The 18,289-nt window shown below is 41.4% G+C and overlaps 1 protein-coding gene across 1 annotated transcript in view; it reads left to right on the forward strand.

Annotated features, from left to right (window-relative positions):
- Positions 1 to 944: 944 nt before the first annotated feature.
- crhr2 (corticotropin releasing hormone receptor 2) overlaps positions 945 to 18,289 on the forward strand; it is a 41,052-nt gene continuing 23,707 nt past the window's right edge. Inside the window, exons 1-2 of the mRNA XM_030403684.1 lie at positions 945 to 1,195; positions 1,300 to 1,419. Coding sequence (XP_030259544.1) covers positions 1,075 to 1,195; positions 1,300 to 1,419 — 241 coding nt within the window. The 5' untranslated portion in view covers positions 945 to 1,074. The remainder of the gene's footprint in view (positions 1,196 to 1,299; positions 1,420 to 18,289) is intronic.

Raw genomic sequence — 18,289 nt, forward strand, 5'->3', positions numbered from 1 at the left:
AATATTTTACAACACACTTACATATGTACTGACTGTAGTAAGTGTAACTGAACAAAAAAGACCTAAGTCATTATGATGAATGAAGAAGAAGTGTTTTCGATTCATCATAGTGTTTTACATTGAGCACATCAGTGTTCAACTGGTTCTTATAAATGTCTATTCATATGATGGTTTGTGTGTGTCATTTGAAAACAAAACACCATTTTGAGAAGAAATAATATTGTTTTTAATGTAACATTTCATTTTGCAGGAGAATTGAGGGGTTTTGCCCATTGTGTGTGTGATTTTTGATTTGTGTGTAGAGTTCTGAGAGCATGAGGCATGCTTTCAGAAAATGTGTGTAAACAATCGAGAAAAACTGCAATAACTGGTCTGAGGTTTCAACTCTAGGACCCCTCCATCTTCCAAATCCTTGTTTCCTGCCCTCCCTACATAATTGGCACGTCCTGCCTGTCACTGAATGAAGGCCCCTGGATGTAAATGGTGAGGTGTGGATTTGTCCATTAAGGATGTTGGCCATTTTCTGGTGTGCTCATGACCACTGAAATCACTAAATGGACACATGGACACACCTGATTTTTAAAATAATGGGCTTTATGGACCAATTCCTGTATAAACTTGGCACATACACCAAAGCAGTGTTTTTTTGTACTTGCACATGAGTTGATTGATTGCTGATAGCTGATCCATCCACAGGCATCAACAGGTAGCCTCTGTGCAATGCGCAATTTAATTCTAAAGGCTTCCTCTCACTTTCCCACCTGAATGCTCCCCACCAACCCACCCCAGTGAACAAACACGATAGGTGGGCGGCAGGTGTAAAATGTCACAGTGACAAAGCCTCTGATCCGGATGCCTCGGCGAGTCGGCTGTCTTACACCGGGTTGCTGCAGCACGTGGATGGATGAGCGGACGCGCGGCTCTGATTGGCCAGGCGCGTAGATCCCAGCAAGAGCGCAGAGCTCTCTACTTGTCATTACTGTTGCTCCGCTTCACAAGCCCACGAACACCGCTGGGCTCGGAGCGTCCACTTCTTCTCGGACTTGGAATTAAGCTGTTATCACTCAGAGCGGCATGGATGCTACCATTTACCAGATCTTATTCGGGGAGCTCGGGGACTTAAACTGTAGTTTGATTGATGCTTTCCAAGACACTTTTTTGGAAAACGCTTCATTGTCACTGCTGAGCACTGATGGTAAGACGCTTCCTTTTTTTGTTGAATATTCAGGTGTTGTGTCTCGGATGAGGGAAACTATTCGCCATTTTTATTTTATTGTATTGTTTTACTTTTATTCTAAGGTTTATATTGCAATGCAACAACCGATGAGATCGGAACCTGCTGGCCGCGGAGCGGCACCGGGAGGATTGTAGAGAGACCCTGCCCTGAGTACATCAACGGGGTGAAGTACAACACAACGAGTAAGATATCAAGCCGTCTTTGCAAAACTTCTGTGTCGTGCATTTATTATGGATTTGATGATTATGTGCTGAATTGGTTTGCCAAATATGAAAAGATAAAAAAATTACGCACACAGCAGCCAGATGTGCTGTCTTCAGGTAAAAACTAAAATATCATGGTAACACATTCAAACAAATGTAATAATGGCTGTCAGTGCAGTGCAGGTTTCTAGGTTGAAATGGATGATATTAGAGTTCCTGCTGGAGCTCCTCTGCTCTAATGTTAAGCAGTGATGACAGTGAATCTCACACGCACAGCTGCATCAGAGTGAGCGGGCATGCTGTTCACTGAACGTTAAAGGATGAATCTACCCAAAATCACTTAAGCATCCTTCAAATATGATGTGACTGCAAGCCCTGGTCTGTTTTGTTGCGTGGTTTTGATTGTTCCATCAGATATTTGTTTTTCGACCACAGTAGAGAAATTTGGGTTAAACCCCTTCAACTGTCAAGGGAGTATGGATTTACAAAAATGTCCAACAATCAGACAGAAAGAAGGTTTGGTATAACACTGTCAGACAGGCAGCTGTATTTTCAGATCACCCTTATACACCCTGTTATAAAGTTGAGTTCACAAGTTCTCCTCAAATCTCAATCACATGTTTCGCTTAATCTAGTCCACAATGACTGAAAGGCTGAATGGATGGCTTTGCAGCTTCAGCTTGACCACCCCCTCCTCATAAAGCCCATAAATCGGTTGTGACTTTGACCTGATGAAAATCCAACTGGGATTCAAATATTGTGTATTAAAGTAAACTTGCAGGTCAGTGTGCAGATGTTAGCTACTCTTTTAATCAGCCCCTCAAGTTGCAGCCAAAGTCGTAGTCGTAGTTGAGGAATAAAGCTGTCTTGATATCTGGGAGTGCAGTCATGGGCGTACAGTGTGAACAGGAGGGGAATGAGTGCGCAGCCCGGAGGGGCTCCTCTGTTGATCACTAACATACAGGAGGTGTGACTGACAATCTGAGCGCTCTGGGGTCTGCTTGTCAGTATCCAATTGCAAACTGTTGTAAGAGTGATACTTTTTAATGTTTTCTTCATGGGGGAGGCCGTATTGAACGCTGAGCTGATCAACTAACAGCTGTTATTATCTACAAGCTGTGTGAAGACTGAGTGGAGGGCGGTAGATATGGCACCCTTAGTGTATCTGCTAGTTCTGAATGCAAGGGTGATAGCCGCAGTGCATTAGTCAATAAGACACAGCAGATGTTTTAGGCACAGGGACGTTGATGGCAGGTGGGGACAGTCTCCCATAAGAGTTTAACCTTTATGTGAATCGGGATTTATATTGTGTAAATTTCTACATGTTTTCTTTTTCTTTCTCCCTCTTTCCCTTTTTTTTTGGGGGGGGGGGGGGGTCATGGTGCATTGTTTGTATGTTTTGTAATACCTGCCTTAGGACGACAAATGAAATTTAGCAGTTATGCTAACTCTGGCATATTTACATATTGTTGATGCTCTTTTGTATGTTAACTAATATGCATTGTCCTTATCAAATAAATAAATACATAAATAAAATGTTTAAGATGTCAGCAACAGCATTAGCTAGCCGATCGGCATGTATTTTTAGTACACAGCCAGGTAAATTAATCTGGACCAGCAGCCTTATTTATATTCACTGTTAGTAGGTTTTTTCTCACATCTGCTGTGGATACTGATAATGGCCAGTCCCCTGGAGGCAGAGTATACTTTACAGCTGAGTCTTTGTTGAGGAGATCAGAGTGAGTGTAAAATGTGGTCCGCTTTTGTAGCCGGTGACATTTTGAATAGCCTGCCACAAGCAAAGTGAAACAGTATGAAATTGTGGTGTCCCTCAAAGTCAATTTGTTTATTCAGTTGTATTCGGTCATCTTTCCCTTCTGATGAATATTTATTCTAATACATAACTACATCATGCACCTTTAACCAAATCACTGTTGTTGTTTCCTGGACATATCTTACACAATTGAACATTTAAAACAGAAGGGATGTCCTCTATAAAGGGGCTGGAAACGGCTGAGCAATTCCAAACCAACCGTGTATCAGCCAACATTTACCAAATGCTGAGAACAGCATATCACAGCTCTCCACCACACCAACACTGTCACGTTATGTAACTCCTGTATTAATCATAAGACTGATTAAGTTGTTGTTGACGGTTCGCAGCATTTGTTTAGAAAAATTTAAAAAGGCAGAAAAACTGCGACGCACCGAGGCGAACAGGTTCGATTTGACGATGTGAACGTTTCAGAGGCGGGCTCAGGTGCAGTGTCAGAGCCCACTAACCCCCTCAAGACACACTCACACACACTCACTCTCTCTCACACACACACACACACGCTCTTGATCTAGGCACTGCTTACTGCATTGATTGACCCTTTGCTCTGCTCGTGTCTCAGCGTTTGTTGGCCGTGCCGGGTGGTTTGATCCACTCAGTGTAAAAAATGCAGTTATGACACGTGCCGACCACCTCTCCGACGTGTGCCTTAATTTATCGACGCTCCTTGTGGATCGATGTAATATTTTGACGGGATGAGGATAGGGTATTTTGTTGAGAGTGCGGTGACTGAATACATCTGGATAAAATTGATCTCTCAGTCAAACAGTGTGTCGGTCAAATGCGCTGGAGTTCAATTTTGTGTTTGCAGCACGTGGTGGTGAAAATTGTGCCACTCATGTGGCCTCCAGCAGTTTAAAAGGCTGGAGGAATCAAAAGAGCACGGGGGATCAAAGAGAAAAAACCCTAAGGATATTTGAGTCACGTTACTCGACGGATTGCACCTCTGAGGTGGAATGAAGCAGGTGACAGATCTTTTTGTTCCTTTGTGTGGAGCCCATGAGTAGGATAATTACAGGGATCAGTCCTTGTAACAGTAGACTGGTCTGCACCATCAGCAGCATTTATTATGAAAAGTTTAAAATATACTGTATTGCAGATTGGACTATAGATCAGCGCTGATTTATCTCATACGCGTGCCTTCTGCATGTGGACAAATCCTTTTATATTTGTGATATTTTACCCAATTTCCACATTTATGGAAGTGGTTTCAGACAGGAAAGCGTATAAGGGAATTCTTGTTCACTTTGCAGTCATGTAACAGAAAGTATTTTACAGCTTGTTTCACACATAGACTGCAGCGTCTTGGGACTTTCTGCTGTTTCCCGCCTCAAGTCCTGCTGCAGGGGAAGATAATAGACTTTTGGATCACGGGATTTTGCACCAGAGCCACTGAGGCAGACTTGATCGGTTTAGAGCTGTCTGTGATCAATTGTCGCATATGACAAAACATAGGAATCACACTGGAATTTTGATAGCCTGATGGGAATTAACTGTATTGGGCTCTTTGCACTTTTGATCATTTGACGGAGCATTAGAGTCACTAGATTATGGTAGTCATGCATACAAGCATAGAGTCTTGGGTCTTGTGCAGTGATGTGGTTAAACATTACATGCATTGCCTTGGTAGGCACTTTTCATGGTTCACAAAAAAAAGTCCCGTTGTGCCAAATCTATGCCACCGTTCTGCAAGCAACAGAACATTTTATTTATTTATTTATTTATTTGTATGTGGGTATGCCATGGTAGTGATTTGTGAATGGACCTAAAGCATGATCTTTATCATCTGTTTTACTCCACAAGGGAACATCATTTACAGAAGGAACATGCTGTATTGAAGATGACTTTAAACCAACGATTAAGACCATGAACTCATTAGGAAACTACTCACTGAGGTCATATAACAAGTTAGAAGTTGGGGTATTTTCTCATAGACCTCTTTATAATCGGACGTAAAGCTTAAACCAATGGAGTCGCCCCCTAATGGCCATGCAAAATAATGCAAGTTTTAATGTAGGCCTATTACTATCATATAAGTCCAACTGAAACCAGTATGTAACCATGTTGCCTGAAATCATACTTAATCGAATTTCTCAAAGTCGGACTAAGAAGTCCAGATGAAACAGTTGGTAATCGATTGACTCTTTCATGTATGCACTTTACCTGCCTTGGCCTTCTGTGCTTGCATCATGGTCCCCGCGGCGAGTGTTGACCCAGAAGTCTTCCATGGCATAAAACCGACGAAGACAAAGGTATTAGTACAATATATATTATGCAATGTACAGCAGGGAAAGGTCATCCATGCTTTTGCCATTTGCTGTGCAGCCCGTTAGCCACTTCTTAACTTGTTTGGCATGTGACGTAATAGGTCAACAGGATTGAGATCCAGTAGCAACTAGCTGAAACATTGCACATCGCCACCTACTGTGTTGGAGTCGGACATACTTATTAAATGTCCTAATCAGCTACGACCGCAGCTCGACTTAAGTGTGCATGGACACGTACTGACTGTCAATATTTTATACAGTCAATGCTATGAATCTGGGCCTTTCTATGTGGAGTGTACATGTTCTTCCCATGTCTTTGAATGTGAGTGTGATTGCTTGTTTGTTTCTATATGTCAGCCCTGTATTTAACTGGTGGCCTGAACCCTACCAACCTACATGTCCCCATGAAATAATCCATGTTAGGTAAGTAGGTAGATGTGGGAGGCTCAGAGTGGAGGCAGAGTTCACGCTGAATAAATTCTTAGACATTTTGGGAAATGCACTTTGTCCCTCAACTTATTTATTTACACGTAGATCAATATTTGATATTAGGATACAGTTTCTTACAGTTTGTTGAATGTTGGCACCATGATAACTTGTTCATTATCAATGGTGTGTTTTAAAAACACACCTGGATGTTAAATTTAAAGGACAATGAGTTTGGTAATTTAACCATTTGAGGGTGAATATAACAGTGCATTAAGTAGGTTCTGGTTAAAAAAAAAGCCTTCGCAAAACTTGCAATCACACAATGTATGCTTAACACAGGATTGCATATGTTTTTACAACCAAGAGTCCTGACACAATAGAGATGATTATCTTGCATCCTGCTGGGTCACATGGGTTGCACCCATTTGCAGCCACAGATAAAAAAAAATTCAATGAAAACGGCAAAATAGGTCGACTAAGAATAGAAGCAGGCACAAGAGCAGGTGTTAATTAACACAGCACCATTACACACAAAGTCCAAAATAAGCTAGAAGACTCAATTAATGTGAAGCTACAGCATGCTGTTTTACAAACTGAAGCCAACTGGATGTTTCAGTTACTCACTCTGCACACATACTGTATCTGACCTGTGGGACTAACAATAGATTCTCCTCTATTTCCCTCCTCGGATGTCTCAGAGCTAAACATTTAATGCTACAGGCCTGCATGTTAGAAAGGCATGGCCCGGGGATGGGCTTCTGTTGTATTTTAAAGACATGCACATGTGTTCTGTACTCCCAGTTGTTTGATCACTGGAGGATACAAACTCGGGGTCTCGTTTGTAACCTCATAGGGTTTTCTGTAGTACTTAAAAATTAGCGGCTGAAGTTAAATGTCAGTAAAATGCTGCAAATCTCTCACAGAAATCTGAGTTTTTACAGACTTAACAGGCCCAAACAGGTAAGGGGCTATGAATTGCTTCCCATTTCTTCAAGCCTATATAAATATTAATGGCCCTGCAGAGTGGCTTAAGAGGTTTATGCATTTTTAAATCTCTCGTGTCCTGTTGTCGTTCTTTTTTTTTTTTTTTTTGGTGCGTTGATTCAGCTCTCTAGTTTACATGGAGTGCACATCTTCACAGTTGGGACAGAGTTGTTGCGAGTGGCTGAAAGTCATTCATTGTCTCTGCTTTGTCATGAGCATGTGATGTGAGCTCTGTCAAGCCTCAGGCAAGACAAGATGTTCACAGCAGTAGAGATGAGCCATATCAACACCAACTTGTCATTTTTTCAAACTCAAGCCGTGCCTCTATGACTTGCATGCTTTCTCTGTTCAGACTCCCTGTGTGCAATTATTCAGTGGATCACATCTCGTCCTTTGCTAACCTCACCTCATCCCTTTGTGTCTGTGTTCATTGTCAATGGTGAGACTTCCTGTCAGCACGTAATGTACCTTTCCATTCAACACAGCTCAAAGTCATGATCGCTGTTTGTACAATAGAAGTTTTATTGATTCTCTTATCAGGATTAATAAAGCCCGAGTCGTATCAGCGCCACGGCGTGCATCAGATTCGGAGAGCGGAGAGGAGCCGCTGCAGCAGTGCATGTTGGGAATACACCTCGGGGGTTTTTTTTAAATCACAGATTATTTTGTGCAACATTACCATGTCTTTAGGAGGCAAACATGAAACTGATGTGGAGCTCTGATTAAACAGAGAGGAGGCCACAGAGGGCCACATCATCAAGTGTGAAATGTCGGCCTTCTAGAAGTAAAGTTTGAGCTCAGGAGGTTTGGGGCGCTGCTTTACAAGGATGCTGTGTTTTTGCTGTTTCATGCATAAAACAGGCAGCTTCTTGACAAGAAGAAACCTACTAGCTGCAAATATTTACATTCTTTATTTCAAGTAGATTCTCTTATTTAATCTAAGAGCCACAAGTGACATCAAGTAAGTAGATCATTGGGAGGTATGGTTGTGTAACCGATATAAGAAATTAAGGATATTTACCAAAGAAGTGTGAAAGAAATCTCCATCGTATCCAAGTAGAGATTTGCAAAGTGCTCACTTAAAATTGCATCTATTGGCTCGAAATGCCCAAACCACAGAACATCTTATTTTTAGGTTCTCATGCCAAAAATCACGCTTTCTTTTTCTTTGTCCAGTCCAGTGATTACACCAAAGAGCTCTGCAAAGTACCTCTCCCGCCGTGAGTCTAGCCTTTGATCCACTTCTCCACAGTGAGGCTGGCGGAGGTTAGTCTGTCAGCAAATTCAGGCCAGCATGTGTTGCAAACATTTCACTGGCCACTGCACACCAAGACCCCCCCAGGGGTCCAATCAGCACCAGGCTCCCCTGGCTGACACTCACCACTGGCTCGGCAACCCACACATCCCACAATGTAAGGAAAGACAGAGACATTGTTTTAAGTCAGAATACAAGACTCTCATCCTTGGTGAATATTGTTTTGTAAAAAAAAAAGTTTAAAGTGACAGTGTGTAATATATCAAGTATTTAGCGCCATCTAGCTGTGAGGTTCTACATTGCAACACTCCTTTGCTCACCCCTCCCGTTCTGAAGACATTGGAGACGTTCGGGAAGCTACGGTGGCCCTGACGGACAAGAAACTCATTTTCAAGATATGGACTCTTTCCCAACAGCGTCGAGTATTTCTACTGATTCAAGTAATGAGGTAAAGATGTAGTTAGTTAGATGATGAGCGCTTTCGCTGAGCTCCCTCTCAGTTCCGCAGTCAAGCTGGCTCTGAGCGAAAACGCGTTTAGCCTTACTATGTAGTACCACGTAGTGCTTTGTGTCCCTCTCGGCAGTCCATAGTTTTTTTAAAACCGGAAAGACATGGCGGCCTCCATAGAGCTTGCCCGTGCTATGTATATTCTGATAGGTAATTCTTCGCTCAGGAGGATAAGATAGATTGTTGGCAGAGGTAATTGTACACCAATGAGGACTTACTTATGAACGAAGACGTTGATTTGAGTTAATAAATTACTTAAATCGTTACACACTGTCCCTTTAAACTTTTAGTTTTGGATAATGTCTGTTCAAATTCATATTAAGATCCTTGTCCCAAACTGTAACCCCTTGACAGTCTGTCTTTCTCCAAACCACGCTGAATTAACAACCTGTCTCCTAACAGTTGCATTCTAATCAGTGGTGTAGTGGTGTCTCAGTAGGTGTTTTTCCATTTCTTTCACCTGCAACGAAGACACAGAGAAAGGACCAGCTTGCTTGTTAAGATCAGCTAAATTCTCGGCACCTGTTAGCAGAGGTGACAGTAGTCTCGAGATGCCTGTTCCTCTACTTACTAACTGTAGCCAGCGTCTCCATTTTGAGACAGTTTCTTCTTAGTCTGAAGTAAAAAAAAAAAAAAATGTGTCTTGGTTGTGCAATGCCGTGCCTTGAAAGCCAATGCTGCTAGGCTACAGATGGGGTGGAATTATACTTGAACTCTGCTACATCTCAGAGGCAGATACTGTGATTTAACTTAACCACAATGCAGAGGACCAGCACCAGCAGTTGGCGTATACCAGATACACGACACCTTCTTTTGGCAGACCTTAGTTTAAGCTAGAATAAGATGTTATGGGTCATATTTTGAAAGGCTGGCTCGCACGATAAGACCACAACCCAAACCTTCAGTGACAACGCATGGACAAGAAATTTCGTTCATCCGCCCCAGCCTCCTCCTTGTGGACTTTGTTAAGTATGAGGATGTCACATTCCTGAATTGGAAGAGACTGTCAGCGAGCAACGGCGCAGCAACAATGTTTTCCCCACGTGGAGTTACACATTTCTGACAGCGAAAAAACAGACTTGAGAGCTCTGTACTGTGGAAGTTTGACATCAAAACAAATGCAACAGAACCATGACCAGCGAGTTGTTCAATATTAAAACTAAAACTAATTATTTTCATTGCAGTAACTTACTGTAAACGACTTGGACAGAGTGCTTATAAAATGTGACACGCTTTTTAGCTGTGTAATGTAGTAGCATAATATGCTCTCGTTATCTAAACACGCGATCCTCCGTGTTTGGCTTGTTGGTTTCCCCCTCAGGGCCACTGACTTGTAGCGCGCGGCCCTTTGTTTGTTTTCTCTCACCAACTGTCTTCTGAACAGCTGTGAAGTGCGACAGTTTGACAAGCGAACACGCGGACAAACGCTTGAATCTATGACCCGCAATTGTAGTTATTACTAATGTGTCACGAGGGCATGAAGATAAAATGGGAAAGCTAAAGAGACGCAGCTGTGAGTAAAAGATTACCCAGCGTCTCTTCCTCGGGCTCTGTTGGTCTGTCTGCTTGAGTGGTCCTCACTCAAGGCATGATGCTTTTTAAAAGGGATTCAGCATTCCCCCGCTAAACAAAAAGACTGACAGTTACCCAAACTCCATTTCTTTGCAATTACTCATGGTGTGCCGCTTGCAAGACACGTGCAGTGAAGCTGAACCTCTTGCCATACTTTCATCCAAACTTTTATTTGTTCAGCGACGGAGCGGGATGATGAAATTATCCCCTGTTGAGGACCGTAAGTGATTAATCAGCAGCGAATTAACTTGACACAAATGAAAGCATTTTATGGTGGGGAGTGGTGTGTTTGGCGCTAATTGGCAAATAGTAATCATTACTGCCTAAAATTAGGATGTTGACATGATGTGTAACTGTGTACCTTTTGGTTGAATAGAATAAATCAACTTGAGAAAATATGATGGTCACTTTTTCCACCTTTTCACAAGGGTGTCAACAAATTGTCATCATCATGGTTTTTTGTTAGCAAAATTTATATAAATGCAAAATTATGAATGAATAAGAAAAATCCTCACCCTGAGCTGAGCACCACGCCTCTGACATCATCTCTAGCTTGGCTCATTAACTGAATCTAATCTAACGACCTTACCAACTGCATCCAAATCCGTACATCCTGTCGTAAAAGATACAAATAAAAATCTTTATTTAGAGGAATAATAATAACACTCAAATGCCGTAGTCTGTCTCACTGTCTCTCTCCTCGCCTGTGTCCAGCAGTTCCAGCTGACTGACTCTGAAACCCAAACAAAAGCTGCCCCCATCCTTTGAGTTCGGCTAGGAAAAGCATCTGTCTCCTCCCTTTAAAAACCTCTTCGTCTTGAAAATAATCACCCTATCAGACATCTGACTAATACTAAGAAAGTTTGCGTTCCTTTCAGGTTCATTAATGTTTTACCAGAGGCGACGTTTACATACAAGAATGCATCTAATGGCTGTACAATCTCGCCATTGGGCATAAGCAAGTAATACATTTAAACTTATGTCAAGTATGTATGTGTCGTGCTCCTTCCCGTTGCTTCATTTATGAAATTCAGTGAACCGTCTCGGGTGTAATGAGAGTGCCAAATTCATTCCTGCCCATCCCTGTCGCCAAGCCACACAGAGATCTGGTTTGTTCTGAGTGCCTCAGTATATATTCAACATCACTCCGATTGTTTTCCCAGTTGTTTTATTTATCGTGTAAAAGGAGAAGCTGATTTGAAACGACGAAGGCTGTCTGAGAGATTGCAGTTTTTTCAGATACTTAGATTATAGATTATAGATTAGATTTACACGCATCATAGAGACCGGTCAAGAGAGTCTATTAGCTCGCAGCTCTGTGAGGCTGTAATAAAAATGGTTAGGTGGTAATGGCAGAGATGATATACAGTAAAGATGACAAAACACTGAAAGCATTCTCAATAGAAAAGTCCATTATCACCAGAGATGGTGGCTGTGTGACACATGAAGCATATGACACATATATGACATTAAGCTCCACATCTTTGTTTTTTGGCTGAAAAAGCCATTTATTATTTGAAATTTTGACAAATCTAATTTTGGATTGTAATAATAAGCTAGTTACAGCACTACTTAATGCTAACATGCTTATAATGACAAGTGTTTCTTAGCTGGTATCATTTTTTTTTTACTATTTACAGTATCTGTTAGCATGCTTACTTTAACAAATTAGCTCAATGCACAAAGCTGAATATCTGTATGTAATTTCATAGAAATGCACCAGAACAGATACTGGCAGGATGATCCTTCCAAGTTCTCTTTTTATTTTTTTTCTCACTTGCCTCTCACCACTTCTGTTGTATAACTTCCTTCATCAAGTGTTGTCGCTCTATTTAAAGAGCATTTTATTGCATATTCATGAAACAGTACAAACAGTTATTCACATTTTCTTTTCATTCATTAATTGATGAATGAAATGGCAGGCCCCACTTTGGACTTTGGACAACGAAAAACCTGCATAAAGTTCCCCTAATGCATTCTTCGGTGTCTCACTTAAACAGCCAAAGTGGTAAACATAAGCACATGCTCATTATTAATATATATGCTAATATGTTAACTGTACTAATGGATCATCACAAGTAATTACATGCTCAGCTCACACCGAGTGCATTTGAGACTTCGCTTTTACTTTTCCATCGATGCATGCAATCTCTTCTCCGTAATGAAGCTATCAGTTATGATATTCTATGCTCGGATGACTGATGTTTTTTTAGTATTTGGTTCCATTTGCAAAGATCATTGCATGCCCTTATAGACCCCCATTCTGGGAATAAAACATGTATATTTCCCTTGATTATGAGTTACATAGTCTAAGATATTTTAGGGTATTTTTAGGTCGCTCAAAGCTGTTTTTACTTTAAAAGGCTGGCATGAAGCTGTGACTTTTTCAGATCTTCCTTTCAGGATTAAGAGAATGATCATAATATGAGTCTGTTTGTGTGGTTGAGGTGTAACATGATTGTCAGCTTCTCTCCTCACATTTCTTTTTTGTTCTGCCTGGTCAGTTTATTCATGACTTGACTGGCAAACGAATCCAGATCGATTTGATATGAGGCTCGAACATTACATGCTAATTGCTCGCTTGGTTTCTTGGCTCCCAATTTCGCAGTAATATTGTCCAACAATTTGTTCCTTCTGCTTTCAGATCTTGAATCATAATCATAGGATGGGAATTTTCCTGCCGCATCGACCTAATCCAGGTGTTTTTTGCCTGTGGATTGCAAACAGGAACTGCTGACAGCCAAAGCAGCATGGCTTCCCTTGAAGCTTTTTATAAAGAGCTTTTCTTTTTTTGTTATTCATAGACACTTCAACCGTATTTATATCTGGATCTCAGAAAAATGCTGTCTGATGAGCTATTATTTGCCATCTTGTGTCAGAAATAGCTCGCTCTCATGTCATTTTTTTTACGACTGCGACAATTTAGATCATCATCTAAACCAACCGCCTCCTATAAAGAAAACTCTTATGACTCTTTAACCCTATTATTTCTCCTACATTCCCCCCCCCCCCCCCTCCTTGATTGCAGGTTTGAAGTGAGTAGCAAAACCCACAGGGAGAAATTTGAATAAGGAGGAGAGACTTTCATCAAAAAGCAGTGAATCTCTCAACAGTTTCACCGATGACCCAGCTGCACACTCCATCCTCGAGGGAAACTGCAGAAGAATAACATGTATTTTTCAAGGAACTGGAAGTCACCGGTTGTGAATATTGAGTCTTAGTTTTCTTTTCTTTTTGCTAATTTGCTGCTGAGTTGCCGAGAAAAGATGTTCCTGCACACTCTATGCAGCATGGATAAAAACTAAGCAAGCGACTGTGCTGTATATCGCTGTAAAGGACGGCTGTAGCAGATTGGACAGGCGGGCGGCAAAAGCTTTTTGAGGCTAACCCCATATGTTTTTTGTTGATTGGCTCAGTGGAGGTTGACCTGAGCTTCTGTGGTTTGGTGGTCCAAGATGGTGCTCCGGGTCCTGTAAATCTTCAAACTTGCTGCAGTCTTTACAGAGGCACATCTCCCACTGTCATCTCAATTGTCAGACGTACAGTAGGTGGCAGAGCATGTGACACAGAGGCCTACAGTCACTCTGAGGAAACTGCATAACAGTGGGATTTCTTGTTTTGGCAGTTACTCTGCACTGACTTTGTGTTGTAGCCTTCTTCTTTTTTGGTTTTAAAACAAATCTTTTTTTTTTTTCCTGGTTGCCAAAATGAAATTTAAACTACAAAAAGCAACTACAGGAGACGTTGGCGTTTTATTTTCAGCAAAAATATGTAATTTCTTCCCTTTATAGAAAGTCACTGTGCGTCAAAAAACGTCACGGAGGAAACAGATGGCGGAGGAAAAGACATTCAGATTGTCAGATGTGTATTTGCAGTGTTAGACAACAATGAAAGTCATTTTTATTGTGAAATAGTTACAAACCCTGATTCAGAAGTTTTTTATTATGTGATAATAATTAGTCTATCTTTGTAAAAGCCATAAAGGGCACCTTATCATCACACACTATCATGTTTTCTCCACTGGAAGGGCATATTTGATGGAAGTTTTACATGTATTTACCATCTAAAATTAAAAATAAGTAATGCCACAACCTGGTATTCCTGCAGAGGACATTGTTGGATGCACAAATAATCCCCCACAGCAAACAGACCTTCTAAGATAGGAGCTGTTATGAGTTAACAGGCTCTTCCCTTCAGCGTGTTTCAGCAACAAAGTGCTAATTACAGGTAGAAGACAGCAGTCAAACGCATATCTGCTTCTGCAATATAAAAAGCTCAGGGCATCAGAGTTTAATTGCAGCAACTGCACTAGACTGCTGTTACCCAGTGGAACAAGTTTAATTACTTTGTGATGTATGTGCGATGTGTGATCCACCACAGCCTGGGCTCTCAGTAGCTCCTCAGGATAAACCTCTCAGAGACATATTCTAGGTAGTTCTGTCACTTTTGGAGCATGTTGCTGATAATGCCAGAAAGCCAGGGAGTTTGTTTTGCCCTGAAAAGGATCAGCACCTCTGACAAAGTGTACAACAAAGCGAATGTGACAAGGATGGGACGGGTTTTTTTTTTTTTTCCCCTGCTTTTTTTTTTGTGAAGTGGTTTTGCTGCCATGTTGTGTTTGATCAAACTTGGGTCAATCAAGGCCTTGGGAGCAGTTGCCTTTGTATTGTTGTGATGTTAGTGGTGACAGCAGTCACTGTAGACTAACACTATAAGATCTGAACCTAGGGTTGTCTGAATCACATATAAGATTTTTTGGAAACTGGAGGAAGTCGAATAGTTTCTCTCCAGATACAGCATTGAGTTTTTCCATTATCCCCCACAGAGGGGGCGTCTTGTATCCTCTCTTATGTGTTTGGGCAAACATATAATTTAGGACATTCTTTTTTTTCCAGCTTGGAGGGAACCTGATGAAAAGGAAAACATGTTTATTTGCCCTTTGAAAAGGACACTTTTGCATCCGAGAGAGAAAGGGCAGGGAGGTCGCCGACACACACGGAAACAACAAGCAAGACTGACAGACTTTGAGATGAGATAGGGGGCTGCAAAATGGAAAGTTATAAGTTATAGGCATTTATCACATAGTCAGTGTTAGAGTGGCTCCCTATAAGAACTGACACACAGTGTTACACTGATAGAGATGTGCTGAATAGATGAACTCAATTATCTGAGAAAATACTTCACATTTGTGTTAGTATACACAAGTATACCCAAAAAAAGATGAAAAACATCTCCCAGTGCAGCTCTGTAGTGCATCTGTCTGCCACAAAGAGCTCCTGAATGCAGCTGTCTGGTCTGCTGATAGACATGCTAGTGTTTAAGTGTGTATGTAAATCACACAAAAGAATTTGTTTGTTCTTATATTCTTTTAAAATGAAAGCAAAATGCCAGTTGATTCAACAAATGCACTCCCTCAACCTCGTCAGACCCCTCTTGGGGTCTAAAGAGGCTTTTTTTTTGTCCCTTGCATTCTTCTTCCTTCTCACAACCTGGCACAATGGTTACCCACAATGCAATTCGACCGCAGACAATTCAGTCAGAGATTTGGGTGCGTTATGAGTGCAGCTATTGAAGCCTGGAGCTGCTCGCCTCAAGGAGCTTGCCACAGAGGTCACTTATAACTCTACACCCCCGAGGTGTTTCTTTTAATTTCCCTTGTAGTCTTCAGACCTTACTGATTCGAGTGACATCGCTTGAGGCGATCTATCAAGTTTTTCCAGCAGCTCCCTCTAATTTTTCTCTACACATGCAGCCGTGCTTCCCAAGATCTGTGACAAATTCTGATTCTCACTTCTCTCTTTATAAGTGAGTTGAAGGAACGTAGAGAAAGACTTAAAAGGTGTTCGGTGTCAAGCACAGGACTTTTCGTTGTGCATATACCGTGTGAAATTATGAGTCAACGTTAAATTCTAACTTAATTGTTAATACATATTTAAGATAATTTTACCATCCCACACTGTAAAAGCTGAAGTTCTCAAGTACAGTAGGCTAATCATTTTCAAGTTGTCAAAGACTTTCAGATCGTACAACCTAAATGTGATAAGCTTCCTTCAGTCAACTTTTAGAATCTACACGCTCTCTCATGTCTGTGTGGCAGATGTGCTCTAGTTCCTGCTGCCTAAATGAAATATCAAACTGCAATGAGCTGTGAGTTTCCCATGCTGTTGAGGTATGGCCTAGTTTACCCCGTCCCCGGCTCGTGAAATTAGATTTCAGATGGCTTGAAGGAAACGTGGCTGAGGCTCAGGTGTGCCGCTCGCGTGAGCCGTTTTGATCACTCAGCTTTGAGATATTATAGCCTTTCATCTTTATTACAATTTCAAACTCGTCCATATAGAAGGCAACAGTTTCGCCGAGTATTCCACAAAGCGGCGGAAACAAGTGGTTAATTCCTGATAAACTGTGAGCAGCGGCTTGGTGCGTTGCGGAGGCGTAGCAGTCGTGTCAATTTTTCTTTTTGTTGTGTTTGAGTCCATCAATCAGGGGAAGGAGACCTACTGGCTCAGAAGTAAGAGCTTAAGAGACAGATGAGAAACTAAAGCACAGAGCAATCAAACACCAGACGATGAAAGGGCTGGATTACACAACCTTTAAGTGAAAAATGTTGTACTTTAATAGTCCTGCGGCATTGCTGGAGGTCCCACGGTTGGGAGCACGGATACAATCAGCTAAAGGAAGGAAGGTAAAGCTTAACAGCGGCAAAAGACGAAGACTATTTGGTTTGTCTTCTGAGAATTTGTCACTTATTTATCTCGAAAGTAATAACTGCATCTTTATTATTTTGATCCCTCATTGTAGAACCACTTCATGAACAACCAAATCCAGGCTAAAATGTATTTAATCAGAGAGCCTCTCCTCATTTATCTCGGCAAAAAAGCTTCCAATCTTCTAATCCTGGAGCGGTCATATGGTGTTTGTTTGCATCTACATAATTTTAGCATCCAAGAAAGGCAAGAAAGTTGGCAGGTTTGCAGGCGGAGGAGTTGGGTAATGCTGGCACGGAGTAAGCCGGTGGAGAATTGCACATTTCTTTTTTCGCCTCCTTGTGCGTCTTTACACCAGCGGAGTGTGGTCAGCGTTATTAACACCTTCGCATAGCAGCTTTTCTCCGCTCCCAAAACTCGAGAGCGGCTGAGTGATCTTTATCATTTAAATGTATGAATATAGTGCACTGTAAAGACAAGTGTGAAGAGAATAGCTTCATCATGCGTAATGCACAGATGGTTAGTCAGAAATGTGCTCTCCCTGCACCAGTGCCTTGAATTAGTCCTGCCTCAGTGGAACAGCTCACAGGGAAAAAAAAAAAATAAAACTCACAACCTGCTCCCTTTCCTCTATTTCTGCACCATCACCACTTGCTTCACAAACACGGTGTGATATTTGCTCGGAGAGACGGAGAACTTTATATGAAAAAAAACCAATGCGTGCTGCTGCTGTAATATTAGCTCAGTAAACTCGTGCTACGGAGATGTTTTATTGGTTTTCATTAATTTTGTTTGCAGAGATGACGTGTCTGGATAAGAACAGCGTTCCTCTATGAAGCGTTTTAAGTTCTTCCCTCCATCATAAATGTTTGGTTTTAAAGAGATTGAAAGAAAAGTTAAAGCTTTCTTGTCACTTCAGACACCTGACTGGAGGGTTTTAAGCGTTTGATGACTTGAAGTGCTTCGTGTGTCATGTTGATGCTGTCAAACCGGCTCAGTGACACAAAGTGCTTTGGATAGTTTGTCTAAACGGATTATCTCTGATGTGCTTTGTTTTAATGATTGTGTTGGAATGAGGTAGTGAAATGCCATTGTTTTTAATAAGTTGGAAGGTAATGTAAAAGCAGTTGATACAGTAGAAAAAGTAGTACCCGCTTACAAGGAACACCTTCACGTTCTGCAGGTGACACATTCTGGGATGATATCCACCACACTGACGGGGACTACCAAAAATGTTTTCTTGCCCTAATGGAAAAACACAGCGTATGTTTCACATTTCCCTGATCAATTTTGTTG

Source organism: Sparus aurata, chromosome 21 (genome assembly GCF_900880675.1).
Source record: "Sparus aurata chromosome 21, fSpaAur1.1, whole genome shotgun sequence".
NCBI lineage: Eukaryota > Metazoa > Chordata > Actinopteri > Spariformes > Sparidae > Sparus > Sparus aurata.